This window comes from Pteropus vampyrus, unplaced genomic scaffold (genome assembly GCF_000151845.1).
Source record: "Pteropus vampyrus isolate Shadow unplaced genomic scaffold, Pvam_2.0 Scaffold244, whole genome shotgun sequence".
Taxonomy (NCBI): Eukaryota; Metazoa; Chordata; class Mammalia; order Chiroptera; family Pteropodidae; genus Pteropus; species Pteropus vampyrus.
In genome coordinates, this window is record NW_011889025.1 from 2,583,350 (window position 1) to 2,599,041 (window position 15,692).

Here is a 15,692-nt window from a genome sequence, read left to right on the forward strand (position 1 = left end):
GAGAGAGCAGTTTTAACCGGCTGAGTCGGTCATTTCTGCAGGCCCTTTCCTTTTTACTTTTTCAGATGCCTCCTCTTCTCTCTCACCATAGCTGGCAGCTCTTTTTCTAGACTTGCTATACCTTAACTGGTTTTAATGATGTTTTGCAGCTGTTGTCAAAGGTTAGCATGTATGAATAGTATACAAAGAAACGCACATATTTGGAATGTTAATTACATCATTCATTCTATTTATATCGCAATTGGTAAAATAGAAAAATCAAAATATTTTGTCATTCATGTGGCAATTGTCACATAATACCATATAGAGTATAGTAGTTATTTTGTATATGTCTTATCTTCAACACTGGATTACGAGCTTCTTAATAAAACAAATAGCATTTTAAACATTTTTATATTCCCTCTTCCATAATGCCTATCAAAAATCTACCTTGCTCTTTTATAATAAAAACTATGCAAAATTTTCTATCTTAAATAATCTGTAGTATTAAATACAATTTTTGAGAGAAAATTGAGGAAGGGATAATTAATTGTTTAAATTCTCATTTCCTCTCTAGATTATTTCCTTTAATTCTAAATTTCATACATGTTCTAGACCTATGCAGTCTTGGTAATTTGTTTGACTGAATGTGTGTTAAATCAGCACAAGCTGCTATTATCTAGGAGTTTTTTTAAAACTTTGATCACTTGAAAAGATTAGCCATAGTGCTTTTAAAAACAGTTTTAAAAGTAACAGTGATGTCTTGACGGTTTTCTCTTTCTTCTTTTTTCTATGTCTTCTTTTACAAAACAATTACTGATATATTTTACAAAATGTGAACTATTTAAATCAAAGCTCTTCCTTAAAGTTCCAAATCATTAACCTTCAAATTCAAGTATCTAAGATGAACTATTTAACAAGAACATACTGAAAGAAGAGCAAAAGGCAGGGATAGTGTTCAAAATTATGCCACAAATATAAATATAGAGCAGTGCTTGAGGTTAGGGATGGGAGAGGGAAAAGGAATGAGAACATTATAAATCTTTAGTGGCATTCTTCCCCCCTCTCCTCCTTACCCATTTGCCCTTCCTTTTTACTGTTTAAATTCATTTGTCAAATAATCACTAACCACTTACTATGAAATTCATGAAAATTGTTTAGCATAGTTACCAGCACATAGTAATCACTCGGTAAAGGTTAATAAATGTCAGTACTTACTATTGTGGTGTGCACCCACGCTTCTTTGCCTTTACTTTGACCTCTTTTTCCTAAATTTACATATACACAGGGTGTGTGGTCAAGGTTGGGATAGAGGAGGACCATGCAGAGTCTTTTTATAATACGTAAGGCCTGTCTGAATCATTTTTAAAAACCCAGTATCTTGAATTCACCCATTGCACGAAATCTACAACATTGAACTCCCTGCTCCATCTCTCCAGGATACAACAGCAGACAAGAGCCTTTCCAACTAGTGACTAAATGGCATGCTTCTTCAGGCTCCTCAATAAAGACAATTAATACCTACAGGCAATTTTCACAAAAATGCATTCTGAATCCAAAAAACACTAGACTAGCCCATATATCTTATGTTTATGTAGCAACCTAAAGTATTTATCAAATTTTAAGTATTTGAAAGTTGATATAATTCAGTTTTCTATAGCAACAGACCTTTTGCTTTTTCACAGCGCAGTGAATAATCATATGTATGGCTTACATATAGAATTATTCATCTCATATTTCTCTGAAACGGATTCTCTTTTTTATTGCAAAGTGGCCTCTTAATTTTCCACCCTTAATGTTATTACCTTTGGACTATATTATTTCTCAATATAGACAGTGCCTGCCTGCCTATAAGACTTCCAGTTAAACAAGGCAGATGAGACACATGCATTTATCTCTACTGCCTCATGAAGCTTCACTAAAATGAATTTTTAATTCCTTCACTAAAGGAATTTTTTTAAAGGCATATATGGAAAGGACAAAGAGAACAGGAGAGGATACAACAGCAGACAGGTGAAGTTGACAATATTTTGGAAGTTGGAAAGCAACAGATGAGATGAGTGTTAAGCTAACTTAAATTGGAAAAAGCTAAAAGCTAAGGCTGAGGGTGATGGGTTTAGTTCTTAAAGTTACTGGCTATCTCTGAGGTACAGAATGAAGGGAGAGCTAAAAGAGGAGGATTGATTGAAAGTACATATAAGAAAAAATTAAATCTCAAAAGCCCCTTATCCGTTCCAATGAAAGTGTCAAGTTTTATTTTCTGGAGTAATTAAAATATCTTTCTAGAAAAGAAACTCTAGTATTGGAAACAACTGGCATAGGTTGAGTCTATATGTACTAAATAGTAAGACCCCCTTCAGCCACCTTTCTGCTACTTGGTTTCTAAGATATTTCCAGCTGAGCTGGAGATCGGGGAATTCTAGCTGACCAGCACTAGTGTAAAGTTCTACACTGATATTTGGGGTTCTCCCACTGAAAAGATTGAACTTCTGCCCAGTTACTCCCCAGTGAAGTGCAACAATACACAAATCCCAACAATGTAGACAGAATTTTTTTGTGCCTTGCTCTTAAATATTTTTGGCTGGCCAAATCCCTAGATAGAAGGAACTTTCTAAAATGAAAGAGATCGAAACAACAGCAAGAAAAATCAAACAAAAGGAACAAAGAAAAACCTATAATATCTTCAGAGATATGAGAAGATACTACATTCAAAACACAAGAGCTGTATGCTATAAAAATGGAATTTTCTAGGAATGAGGAAGATCTCTTAGAAATTAAGAATATTATATGTAGTAGAAATCTAAAAAAATCAATAGAATAAAAAATTTTAATTGAGAGGCTCTCCTAGAGAGTAGAACAAAAAGAAATGGAAAACAGAGAAAAGGTGAGAAAATTCAAGTACTGGAGGACCAAATTAGACCAAAAGAAATTCCAGAAATAGAGGACAAAAAAAATCAGAAGGGAGGAAAATTACTAAAGAAATATTAAAAAGAAAATTCCTAGCATTGTAGGATATGAGTACAGAGATTGAAAAGATCTGCCTAATATCCAGAATAGTGAATGAGAAAATGATTCTCAGCAATGAACATCATAGTGACACTTCAGAAGATGGAATAAAGAGAAGATTTCTAAAACTTCCAGAGAGAAGAAAGAGGTCATATGTAAAAAAAAAAATCACAAATAATATTAGGAACAAACTTCTAAACTCTATCCTTAGAATCAAGAAGACAAATTTTTAGGGAAAATCATTTCCAACTGTGGTAAGATTAATAATACCTCCCCTCAAAAATGTCCTAGTCATAATTCCTGTGAATATGTTACTTTAAAAGAGGGATTTTGCAGATCTGATTAAGTTAGGAATCTTGAGATGGGGTGATTTTCCTGGATTTTCTGGGTGGGTCCAAAGTAATCAAAAGGGTTCTTGTAACAGGGAGACAGGAAGATCAAAGTAAGGAAAAGCGGATGTGAAAACTGAAGCAGAGGTTGGAGAGATATGCATTGAAGATACAGGAAGGAGGTATGAACTGAGGAATGCAGGTGGCCTGTAGAAACTGGAAAAGGCAAGGAAAAGGATTGTCTCCTAGAGAGTCTAGAAAGAACCAGCTTTGCCAATACCTTGACTTAAGCCCATTGAAACTGAATTCAGATTCCTGACTGAAAGGGAATGAATTTATATTGTTTTGAGCCACTAAGTTTAGGGTAATCTGCCACAGCAACAATAAGAAACTAATACACCAACCTAGAATTCTATATCAATCAGTTGAACTAACAATCAGAAGAGAGATTAGAAGAAGGTATTTTCAGACATGCAAGATCTAAAAAAATTTACCATCTTTCTCAGGAAGTTATTGGAGGATATTCGTCCACCAAAATGAAGAAGTTAAAGCAAAAGTGAGGGAAACACAGAAAATGGAATCCAACACAAGAGAAAGGCAAAAAGAATTTTCAGGATAAGGGTTAGGGGATATGTTAGAAGGACAAAAATCCCCATCACAGACATCTTTAATTAAAAACAATGAAAGTTATAGATAACCTGATGTATTTGAACATACAGAGAAGATGTATAGATTTCTCAAAAAGACCTGTTTGGAGACGAGTGATAGAATCATTAAAAAAAATTGTAAGCAAATAAAAATTAAAATGTGGCAAAACAAAATTTTTATAGGAAAGGTGATGTAATAACCTATTCGATACAAGGTTAAACTGAATAATATTCACAAAGTCATAGAAATGTAACCACTAAATATTGATTTTTACCAAAATTTTTGAGAGGAGGGCAAGTGTGTGTTTATGGGTGCATTAAAAGAGCCAAACTACCACTTTTCATAATAGAAAGTCAATAGATTTCTAAAAAGCTGAAAAATCAAGAAATAGCAACATAAGCACATTACATAGAAACAGAGAACAGCTAAAATTGTTTATAGTTATTTCGCTTCAGGAGGGAGAATCAAGAATGGAAAGGGATGGGCTAGGAAAGTCCTGTTTTTTACCGTACTATTTTATTTTTTAAATCTATGTACATGGTATTAATCTAATAAAATTAAAAGTTTAGTTTAAAAACGAGTTATTTCTATGAATAAATTTTTGTGCTCAGTTTAATTCTTCTGAGATGTGTTGTGTGCACGTTCTAATCTAGAAATAGCAATTTTTAAGACAGGTAAAAATCCTCTTATGTATGTTGGCACATTCACCACTTAATTCTCGAGGAATACAAATAAAAGTCCTTACCGTGATCTGTAGGCTTGTTGAACTGTCTGTGCATGCCACCAGTTTCTTTGCTTATCATGTTTTACATACACTGTCTTTTTTCATTTCTATGTTCAAACAAGCAAAGCACCTGCCCTGATGACCTGCCCACAAATCCATTTGCTTTTTTTGGAAAGCTATCTCCTCAGTCTTCTCCTGGTTGGCTCCTTATTTTTCAAGCCTCAGCATAATTGTTACTTTTGCAAACAAGCTTTCTCTGACCGTTGAATTTAAAGTAGGACTTCACATAACCCCACCCCTCCTGTTATTCTCTCTGCATTGCTGTTATGTTGTACTTTACCGTAATTTGTAAAAACATATTGGCATATGTGTTCGTGTGTTTTCTAAGCCATCTAGTGCACCTGTGTACAGCAGAGGGACTTGCACACAGTAAGTACTCAATAAATATTTTTGAATGATTTTTTTTTTAGGAAGGTCAACTGACACCTTTATTGCTTGGGGGAGGGCAGTTCAGGAGCTTTGGGTGGGGCGGGCCCGCTTCCTCTTCACTATCGCTGGGCTTCTGGCTGCGCAGGATGGCGTTGGCTCTGCAGATAGGGGCCTTGTGGAGATCCCGGTGTTATTTGTTCTTGCGGATCATGTTCCCCATGCTGCTGAGGGGGGCCGGGGTGTTCTTGTTGCTGGCAGTCTGCACATGAGAGGTGGCCGGCTTTTGCTGGCTGGCTTTCCGCTTCATGACGAGCACCATGCCTTTGCCATCGGCTCTGCTCCACACCCACCATCTTGCGGTGAATCAGCCCAGTGTAGTGGAAGGAGTTGCAAGCCGTCAGGTTATTGGGTTCCGTGCTATAGGTCTGCTTGTTCCTCTTGATCAGGAAGCTGGAACAGTTCCGTCCAACCATTGCAGATGTGCGGACATGGCGACAGCTCCTCTTGGTGTGGCAGCGGGAGATGCGAACAGGCTGAATGAGTTGTTTTTAAGTGATTATCCATGTCTCTGACATTTATAACCAGTGGCATGTTATAGTCTATAGCTTTTGCTATATGTTAGCAAAAACCAGATAAAGAGGATTAAATAAAAACAAGGTAATACAATTTAGACCTTTTCCAAAACTTGAGTTCTTGAAAAACATCCAAGTTTTAATACCTTTTATCTCATCTATGCACTAGCCCTCTATTATAAAATGGATTCTAAGCAATATTTTACTCAGTATAGTCTCTTCTTTCCAAAATATTTGGCAATGAGATGTATAACTTAGTCATATAGTCACTAATAATAGAATTAAATGCTTCATTTAGTTGACATGTTCAATATGCAATTAGATTTAATTAAAGCATTTCATGGTTTTTGATCTTTGTCTTTGTGATCTGGGAAGGAATGTGAAACAAAAATCACGAAGGTTCATTTTAATTATTTCAGTAATATTATAGCTTTAATATGATTTGTAGTGAAGTATTTATAAGCAGGAATTTCATGTACAGGTAGGATTTGTAAAAATCTTACAATTTAAGCCTGATGAAAAAAGGTCAAACATGTAATTTGTCTACCACGGTACTTGACACATGAGGAGTGTTTTTCCCCTGCCTGTGGTAACTCAGGAAGTGGTACTGCCAACTCTCATTCATTGCAGTCCATTAAAACCCCAATTTTATAATTGTACAGTTTTTAAACTAAGCCTACAACTTTGATCTGATTTATTTGAACTCATTGTTTCCGCTTCATCTTTTCTTTCATATTTTTTTCCTTATCTTTTTGAATGGTGATTATATCACCTCTCTTGCACATTGTGTGGGAAGATCAAATTTTCCTCGACCCTCAAGATGTAGCAAGATAAAATAACTAAATTTAATACATACGTATGTATAGGAACCCCACATACATGAGAGACTCAGACCCCACATGTATGGGAGGTTCAGAGATAGAAAGAGAACATGGGTATGTATATATAAGACATCCTGAGCTAGGAATGAGGTAAGGTGCCTTGGGGAATTCAAAGGGTCATTGCAGGATAAGAGCAGATCTTTAGTAAATAGAAGTTTGCCCTGACTTATAGATAAGGTCAAAAGAAATCATCCCTGATAAACTCATATAGGCAAAGCCTCCAATTCAAATTCTTCTAGGTAGTCAAAGGGGGAGGGACAGAAGTTTCTCTTGAGCCTGAAGCTAAAGTTGCCTTTAGCTTAAAACAAACTGCAAACCACAGAGGCACATCTTGATGTGACTTGTTCTGGACTCTCACAACACTCTTGGGTAAACAAAGTCCTTTATTTTACTCACTAAGGATTTTGAAAAAACTAAGCAGCATAGTCTGATTTTTTAAAACACCTTTGAAATAAAAACATCAATTAATAAACTGTAGAAGAGGAAAAAGTATTTTTGTCCCTCTACCATTCTAGGTTCTCCAGCTAGGGCCTTGTAAATTAAGCTGAAAAAAGCCAGATTAACAAGAGAAAAACAAAACAGAAGTTTATTAACATGTGCATCATGCACACACATGAGAGTACTTAACGTTGAGTAACTGAAAGAGTGATTAGAACCTGAGTTTATATAGCATCTTAACAAAAGAAAAATAAATTTTTAGAGAATTGACAAATTGTTAGAAGGTAAATATATGCGAGAACTAATGAACTGAAAGGACTAATTAAGTAAAGTTTGCTATGTAGATTTCTCTGATGGGACTCCAGGCTGAAAAGGGTCTAGAGTCTCTGGTGGTTAACTCAGTCCTTCTTGGTACAGAGGGAAGGGGTACACTTTTTAAAATACCTTTAGGCAAATAAGACGGCAGAGAGTTTTTCTTTTTTCTGCTTTTTCTCAATTGCCTTCTGCTCAAAATAATCCTTATGTTCAAGTGCCATACGTTGAGATGGCATATTTCTTGTTACCCTTTAAAATTAAACCATTTTCTTTATGGGTGTACAAAAATTGACTCTATTATAGTATAATTTTAATAACAAGATTTGATCAGTGTAGCTAAAAAAAAAATAATTATTTTTGTGTCCCTAAAAGACAATTACCATCAATAATATTTGGGAGAGGGAGGAGAAAAGGAAGAATAAAGTTTTGGCAACTTTTCAAAAATATAATGGATTCACAAAGCAAGGATTAAAAACAAATGTTTTATAATGATGCAATTTCTCAGCTTTGATAAAAGACACTTTTGATGAATAACGAAAAATTAAGGAAATAAATCTAAATATAATAGTTAGGATAAAGGGTTCTATAATGTGCTGTGTTTAAAAGATCAAGAAGAAACAATTCCGGTTTATCATCCTTTAATTATATTGCTGTTGTAGGGGTTCAGAACAATCCACCCCAAGATGTGCCTCAGTGATATGGCAGATTACTTTGAATTAACCTCAGCACCTCCCTCTACCTACTATCTATAGAGCAGGGCAAAGTTCTATTTACTAATTACCTGTTCTTATCACTCTGCAATGACCCTTTGAAGTCCCTATGGTGCATTACCTCATCCCTAGTTCAGGATGTCTAAATACCTCAATTCCCTTTTCTATCTCTGAACCTGTCCTGCCTGTGGGGTCTTTGACTCTCTCATGCATGCGAGGTTTCTATACATATGCATTAAATTTGGTTATTTTCTCTTGATAATCGGTCTCATTTCTATTTGATTATTAGACCAGCCAGAAGAACCTTGAGGGTAGAGGAAAGTTTGTTCCTCCCTCAGCTATTGCTTTATATCATAATGCAGATGTCCCTACTATAGGCTCACCATTAAAAAATAGGTCAGCACAGTATAGGAGAGCACTTGACAGGCATCTGGAGGGTTGGTTTCAATCCTTAGCTCTCCCATTATTATTAGCTCTGCTATTGTAATCTTGGGAAAAATCACAGTCTATTTGAACCTCTGTTTCCTGTCCATAAAATAAAAAGAATGGGTTTCATGGTTTCTTAATTCTAAAAGTCCAGAAACCATTGATCAACCTGTGAACAAAACAAATAATCTGTTTGGGGATAAAAATGGAATCATATTTTATTTATCTTTGTATTCCCCACAGGGCTTAGCATCATATCTTATTTTTAGTTCAATAAACATTTATGGAGTATTGTCTAGGTTCCAGGGATAGCTCTAAATGCTAAGAATTCACAGATCATTTAGACATGGTCTCTACCTTTTAGGATTTCACAGTCCAGAAGAAGAGAAAGTATATAGGTAATTTAAACATTAAGAAGTATAACAGGGGTAGGCAACGAGTAGTATTTGCACATAGTGGGCACACCTTACATGGGTCGGACAAAGGCTTCCTGCAGGAAATGACACCTCTGCTGAATCTTGAAAGATTAATTAACCATACTGATGAGGGAGAGGAAATAACAAGAACAGAATCAAAATATATATATATATATACTCATTGTTTCCGCTTCATCTTTTCTTTCATATTTTTTTATATATATATATATATATATATAAAGAATATGAATAAATTAATATGGCATACATTTATTACAATTTCTTTCTGAATTATTTAAAAATAAAATAGATCTTGTTATATAAAGTCAGTATGAAAACACTCTTAAGGATAACTTTATTTTCCATATTTCCTTTAACTTCTCAGCAATGGTTCCATGTTTATTTTTCTGGGCAAGTATGTATGATATTTCTTCAAAAATGCACATCAGTAAACCTGGGTCTCATATGTCATAAAAAATTGTAAAGATTTTGAAAGGAATAAAAAGGAAGGACTACTGTGTATCTTATGGAAGGCTAGGCATTGTGTAGCACATCCTTCCTGGCTGTCTGATTCTATATTGGTCTGTACCTTTCATTAGATTAAAAAGAGCTTTGGAAATCTTGCCTCAGTCCAGTGGTACTGTCTGAAAGTTATCTAAGTAATATCAACTCAGATGCCTGAACCCCAAAGTCTATTCTCTGAAGTGATAATCGTGTGAAGTACTTGGGACAGTCCTTTTCTATAAGGCTCCGAGATTGTTCTTCTTTGTTGAAGATACAAACTCTGGTCTGTAGTTATAGTAGAACCTTCAGGTAAGCTTTAGAGTAAAACCAAAACATTAAGAAATTTAATGGCTGTAATCTTCTTGCTGGTAGGGGGGTCTTACCTTCCATTTGTAAAAAAATGCAACACCTGTGAAGTGCAATAAAACGAGGTATGCCTGTATAACTTCGTAAGAGTTTTGATGAAGGTTACTCCTGAAGCTAAAACAGAATTATGAACAGGAAGGGTATTGACAAATCACTAGGGACTTCTCACAAAGCAGCATACAATTTTTGAAATGTTTATATTAATAATATTTTACCAAAACAAACTTAATTTAGGGAAGGCTGAGTATCCCTACTGATTTGACAACTTCACAATCAAATTTACAATAGTAACACATTAAACAAACCTAACTATATCCAATGTCTCTTTTTATCAAGTGACAGAGCAAATCTTTGTGATTCTAGAGGCTTTCTGAGAAATTGTAGTTTTATGTCTTAAAGTTTTAGTTTTAGGTATAAATTACAATTGGAGAATTTTATTTGTTCTAAATTTAGGAACTGATTTTGGGAAGGCATGATTAAGTTGTCAGAGGGAGATCTACGCACTTGACTAGATAGGATCCTGAGTGACTGAGAAACAATACTTCCATACCTATTTAATCAAAGTACAAATAAAGCATTTGAAAAGACACACAGAAGGTAATACTACTGTACGTGAAGAGCCTATGTTCTATGATTTTTTTTCCCCTTAAATAACCAAGGACATAATAAAGACAACTTAAATCATAGAAAATTATTCTGGTGTGGATGAAAAATGGGGCACATATTAAAACTGACGAGTTCAGGGGAGGCCTGCATGGCGGGCTCTACAAACTCGGAGACTGAAATTAACTACATAGAACAGTCTGAACATAAAAATTCCTAACTAAAAGCAGGTCCTGGCAGATAATCACATCCTGAGCCTGTAGCTTTCTTGACAAAAGTCAATCTCCACTTTAAGTGAATCTATTGTCTTTTTGCATCTAAAATAACATACTCTTGGAATGTCAGAGTAATCCCTTTTTTCCGGACCCCTCAGGGCACAACCCATAGCACCGGAGCAGGAGAGCACAGAGCCCCTCATGGTTATCTTGTTCCCCACATACCATCCCCCTGTGCTGTAAATGTTAATTATTAACTCTCTTGTACCCACCAGTATAAAAGAAGTATGTGTCCCTCAGATTTACTTTTTATCCAATCCCAGAGATTTCCTCTACTTTGCTCTCTCCCATCCCTTTAATATACCACTAATGGATTTCATGTAATTTCCCTTACACCTACTCCTTTGATTTTAATGTATTAAATAAACTGCAAAACTGCCACTCTCTGGATCATTTTCTTAATCTGTTGAGATTTTGCTTCTCGGAAATTGTCAGTTTGGCTCAGATAAACTCATTAAAATTCTCTACAGGTTTGGACAGTTCTTTGGTCGACATTTGTAAGACAATCTCTGCTAGCTAGGTATATTACACATAAGGTAAAGAATAACCCTTCATATTGTAGGTGGAGGCATTAATTACTAAAGGAAGAAAGACCATTTAAACTGAGGGAATACTGTAAATATTTTAATATACTAAGTATAATTATTTATTGATTGATAAGATGGGATTACAAGGAGGGGGCGGGGCAGGGACACTAGTCCTCTAGACCACGTCTAAAAGGACTTTCTGTAATGACGGATGTGTTCTAAATCTATGCTAACACAGTAGGTACCACTAGCTACATAGCTTCTTTTCAGACTCAGGTATTACAAATCAAAGCAAATAAAATTCATTTTCTGAGTACTTTTTTTAATGCTCCCTCATATTCTTTTAGGTGATCTGTGAGGTCAAAATGATTTTCATAATACTATGATGTTATGTCATTTTGACTCATCCTCTTTTGAGTATACAGTGGAGTTTTCTAGAGGGTACTTGATATATGATAACGAAATGAATGAAATGCAAAAGCAGATAAAAGGATCCAGCTTGCTTCTGTTAGGCCACATAGTAAAAGAGATTTGGAAAAATATGAAACTGATGTAGGGTGGAGGCAAGAGAACTAAAATGTTAAATCAATCTGCATTCAGAGACTGCAAAGTGCTGATCAGCCCTGCAGCCAGCCCAGGAGGAAACCTGCAGAACAAAGGAAGATTTCTGCTGGGATAGCTAACAACCCATTTCCCCACCCCGTGAAGGGAAAACAGGAAAACAGAGTCTTTAAGTGGAGCCCTACACAAAATAAAATCATTCATTCCCTATGGCTAAAACCGTGGGGAACCTATGGATTAGAGGATAGGAATTGCCAGCAGGCCTTTCACGCTACATATTCTTACCTTTCTTGCTGGTCTTATCCTTCCTCACTATATGCCCATATCATCAAAAGAAAATGGGTAAACAAAGTCTTTAAAACGTAATTCACGGAAACTAAAGAATGATGTATAAACTGGATTCCCCCGAAGGCTTTTTTCCCCCTATATTATTGTCTTTTTGTCTGTGCTTTTTCCCTTCTGTAATAAACTTTCCTTTTGACTCTAACTTTGGCGTGTGCTTGAAATCTTTCTCATGCTCAGCAAAGAACCCTTTTCTCAGTGCAGAGCTAAAGCTCCCCCCACTTGGGGGAATTTGCCCTGTCATGCATCAAAACAATGCTATTTTCATGAAAATTTAGTTTTTTTTTTGGTAAAAAAAAAAAAAGGTTATTTATGTTAACATGCAATGTGTTCATCATTGCTACTTTCCAATGAATCAAATATTTTTAAATTTTCTCATTTTTAATCAGATATGGTAAATATCAATAGTTGTAACTCACATTATCATCCACATAAACAGAAACTCTTTGATGTTCTCAATAATTTTTAAGAGTAAAAAGGGGTCTGGAAACCAAAAAGCTGCTTTAGGAAAAAAACTATTCTTTTTCCTTGAGAAACAAAAGCACTAAACTGTTGTTATTCTCTGTCACTGTTATTCCTTGAAGAGCCTGAACCACCCATATTAATTATAACTTTTAACCAAAGTGGCTAACTTCTAATTTAAAGCAAAAGGTGCAAGGTGGATGATTGAGAACTGTCTGGCATATACAAGCATGTTAACGGACTAGCAGAACTTAAGACTACACATGACAAAACCTTTATATAGCCACACATCGTTTTTATAACCTTCTAAAGTGGCAAAAATGAATGCATTCATTACACATCTCCAAGATATAGCTTCTCCATAGCATTTGAAAATAAGCGTAAAGATCTTGGAAATTATCTTCAAGCTGGCATACTTCAAGCACAGTTGCTGTTAAACTAGTTTGTCAGAATACTGGTTTAATGTTGTTGAAAACAAATTTACATTTTTCATAACCATAAACATTTTTTGAATATTAACTTATTTGATCAGTAAGCCTGTATAATACACACCCAAGTAAATAAAATTCGTGCTTGTATTATACTTAAGTGACAAAATGTAGAAAAGAATTGCCAAAATTTTACATTATGTAATCTCGAATTCTTAAAACATTTCTGAATCAGTTTCTGCAAGATATTTTATTAAAGTCTATCACATTTAAAGTAGTAAATTTCGACTTTCTTATTTTCTGGGAGCTTTTAATCTATACATGGGCTTATTCTATGAGCTAGTCAGTAACAGTGCTCCTTTAATATCTTCCAGACATAGAAGAAAATCTGACACAACAAAAGGTAAAGGTCTTTCTGAATTTAGTATTTTGGAATATTTTTGTCTTTATATTTCAATGTAGTTTACTTCTCTTACTGGGCAGAAAATAAGACTACACTTACGTTTTATTATTTAACCATGATCTTTCAACATTTATTATGAAACTGTAGTTTCGCTGTATCATTTGTGAAATTTGGTATAAGAGAGGGATAGCAGCATATCACTCCTGAAAAAGTTACCCAAGGTTACAAGAGTTAAAGGAAAAAGAGGTTTTCTCAGCCTAAGATCTAGGCCTAATTCAACTCCAAATCTTTTCTTCTTTAAAAGAATTTATTCTCACAGCTTCCCTTCTGTATATAACCAGACAGGGCAAAGCATAAATATGAGCTAAAGTGAGATTTTTTTTAAGTAGGAAACACAAAACTTTAGAGCTAGATAGAGCGAGCAATGATCTTAATAGTGGTAGTAGAAAGAAGGGCAGTTTTGAGAAATCACTTCTCCTGTTCTTGACTGCTTAAGTGTAAGGTATCAGTGGTATTCATTTATGCTAATGTTAATTTTACATTTCATTATAACTTAAATTTATCATAATTTTACATTATAAATGGTTCAATGGATGGGTTCCATGCATTATAGATGTAGGTTTCAGGCCTTAACGCCCCTACTTTACAGTTTGCTAATGGAGATAATTGTCTCGCAGCAGCTTCTAGAGACCCCAGAGCTCTGGCTTCTTGAGAACCACAGTTGGAAGAGCTCATACTGATTTTAAAAAGGCACTTTATTTCATAGGCCCTCAACAGATTCGAAACGAAACCGTGCTCATTTGTATATGCCTTGGCAAAACACGGTAGCAAATAAAGAATCCCTCTGTCATTAAGTAGACGTGTGGTACCCAAACAATGATCCAGACACAAAGCTAGGCTAGCGTGTGAGGTTTCATTATTTTTTTAACCGCTACTTTTGAAAAATATATGTCGATTCCCCACCTCCTCATTATGAGAGTCCCGTGAACTCTTTCACGTAAAGGGATTCCAAAGGCGCTTGGTCGTCAATGGTCCTTGGCCCCACCCCACTTCCTGCGACACAAATCCGATCCCCCCCCACCACCACCCCCGCCCTCCTGCGGTCTCCGCCGACTACCTCCTCCCCCGCCGAGCGCCGCGACAGCCGCCTTCGTGGCCTTCGGTACGTCACATCCGGGCCCTATGATTCGGGATTTCGGAACCCGCGCGATGAAGTGTGTGTTTGTTACTGTGGGGACCACCAGCTTTGACGACCTCATTGCGTGTGTGTCGGCGCACGACAGTCTGCAAGTGAGTGGGGGAGGCGGGCAGGCGAAGCCAGGCTCGCCGCGCTTAGCTCGCCACTCGCCCGCCGGCATCTTTACGTCCAGCCTTGGTAACCTCGCACCTCCCGCGCGGTGGGAAAGAACCCCGGCAGCTGTACTTCAGGGGCCGCTTCCCCTTTGTTGGCTCCTCCCCACGCCCGGTTAGGCCCCGCCTCTGGCTCCCCCGCGTCTCAGCGGCCCCCGCCTCTTTTCCCCGCAGACTTCCTGGGCAGCTCCTTCCTGTACTTTCCCCGGCTTTCCCGCCCTCCCTCCCCCCATTCGGCGCCTCTGTCTCCTCGTTCTCAGGTTTCGCTCCTCCCAGTGTCTCCGCCTCTCTGGCGCGGGCTTTCCTCGCCGCAGCTCCTCATTTTCGCCGTGGCCCGCGCGGTTGGCGCCAGTCTCCTAGGCGCGCTCCTTCAGCCAGCCGCGGCCAGGCTCGACCCGGCTGGGCCTGGCTGGTTCCGGTAGGCGCGCTGCCCTCGCCGTACCCTTCCCGCTCTTCGTCTTCTCCTCAGGCACCCTCCCGAGGGTTGGTGGTTTCCACAGCCGGATCCGGGAGGCCGAACGAAGCTGTTAGTTGGTCTTCCCCGAGTTTTCGGCGCCTGTTTCAGAATCTTTGCCCAATCCCAGATTTCTTTCACAGTTCGGTGAGCTGGGTCGCTCAGATCCATTTGGGCTAGTGAGGTACTTTGTCGGGGCCCGGGACGTGGAAGAGGGGGTCATTTTGGAAAACTACCTGAAAATCGGCTACATTTAAGCTGTTTGGCAGCCAGTGCTCGGATCTGAACACTGACTTTAGGATTTGTTTATTGCTGTTTTTACAGAAACCTATTTAAAAGGCCCGCTTTTTTTTTCCTGTTTCAGATCATCAAGTGCCTTGGTTACAACCGACTCGTCCTACAAATAGGTAGAGGAAAGGTGGTACCTGAACCATTCAGTACTGAGTCATTTACTCTGGAAGTTTACAGGTACAAGGATTCATTGAAAGAAGACCTTGATAAAGCAGATCTTGTTATTAGTCACGCAGGTAAAGTGCCTTAGAAT

General features: G+C 37.2%; 1 protein-coding gene and 1 pseudogene across 1 annotated transcript in view; one reads left to right on the plus strand and one right to left on the minus strand.

The window, feature by feature from the left end:
- Nucleotides 1-5,224: 5,224 nt before the first annotated feature.
- LOC105301600 lies at nucleotides 5,225-14,362 on the minus strand (annotated as a pseudogene).
- Nucleotides 14,363-14,506: 144 nt separating this feature from the next.
- ALG13 (ALG13, UDP-N-acetylglucosaminyltransferase subunit) overlaps nucleotides 14,507-15,692 on the plus strand; it is a 65,181-nt gene continuing 63,995 nt past the window's right edge. Inside the window, 3 exon segments of the mRNA XM_011374360.2 lie at nucleotides 14,507-14,634; nucleotides 15,164-15,295; nucleotides 15,513-15,675. Of these exon segments, the coding sequence (XP_011372662.2) occupies nucleotides 14,527-14,634; nucleotides 15,164-15,295; nucleotides 15,513-15,675 (403 nt within the window). The 5' untranslated portion in view covers nucleotides 14,507-14,526.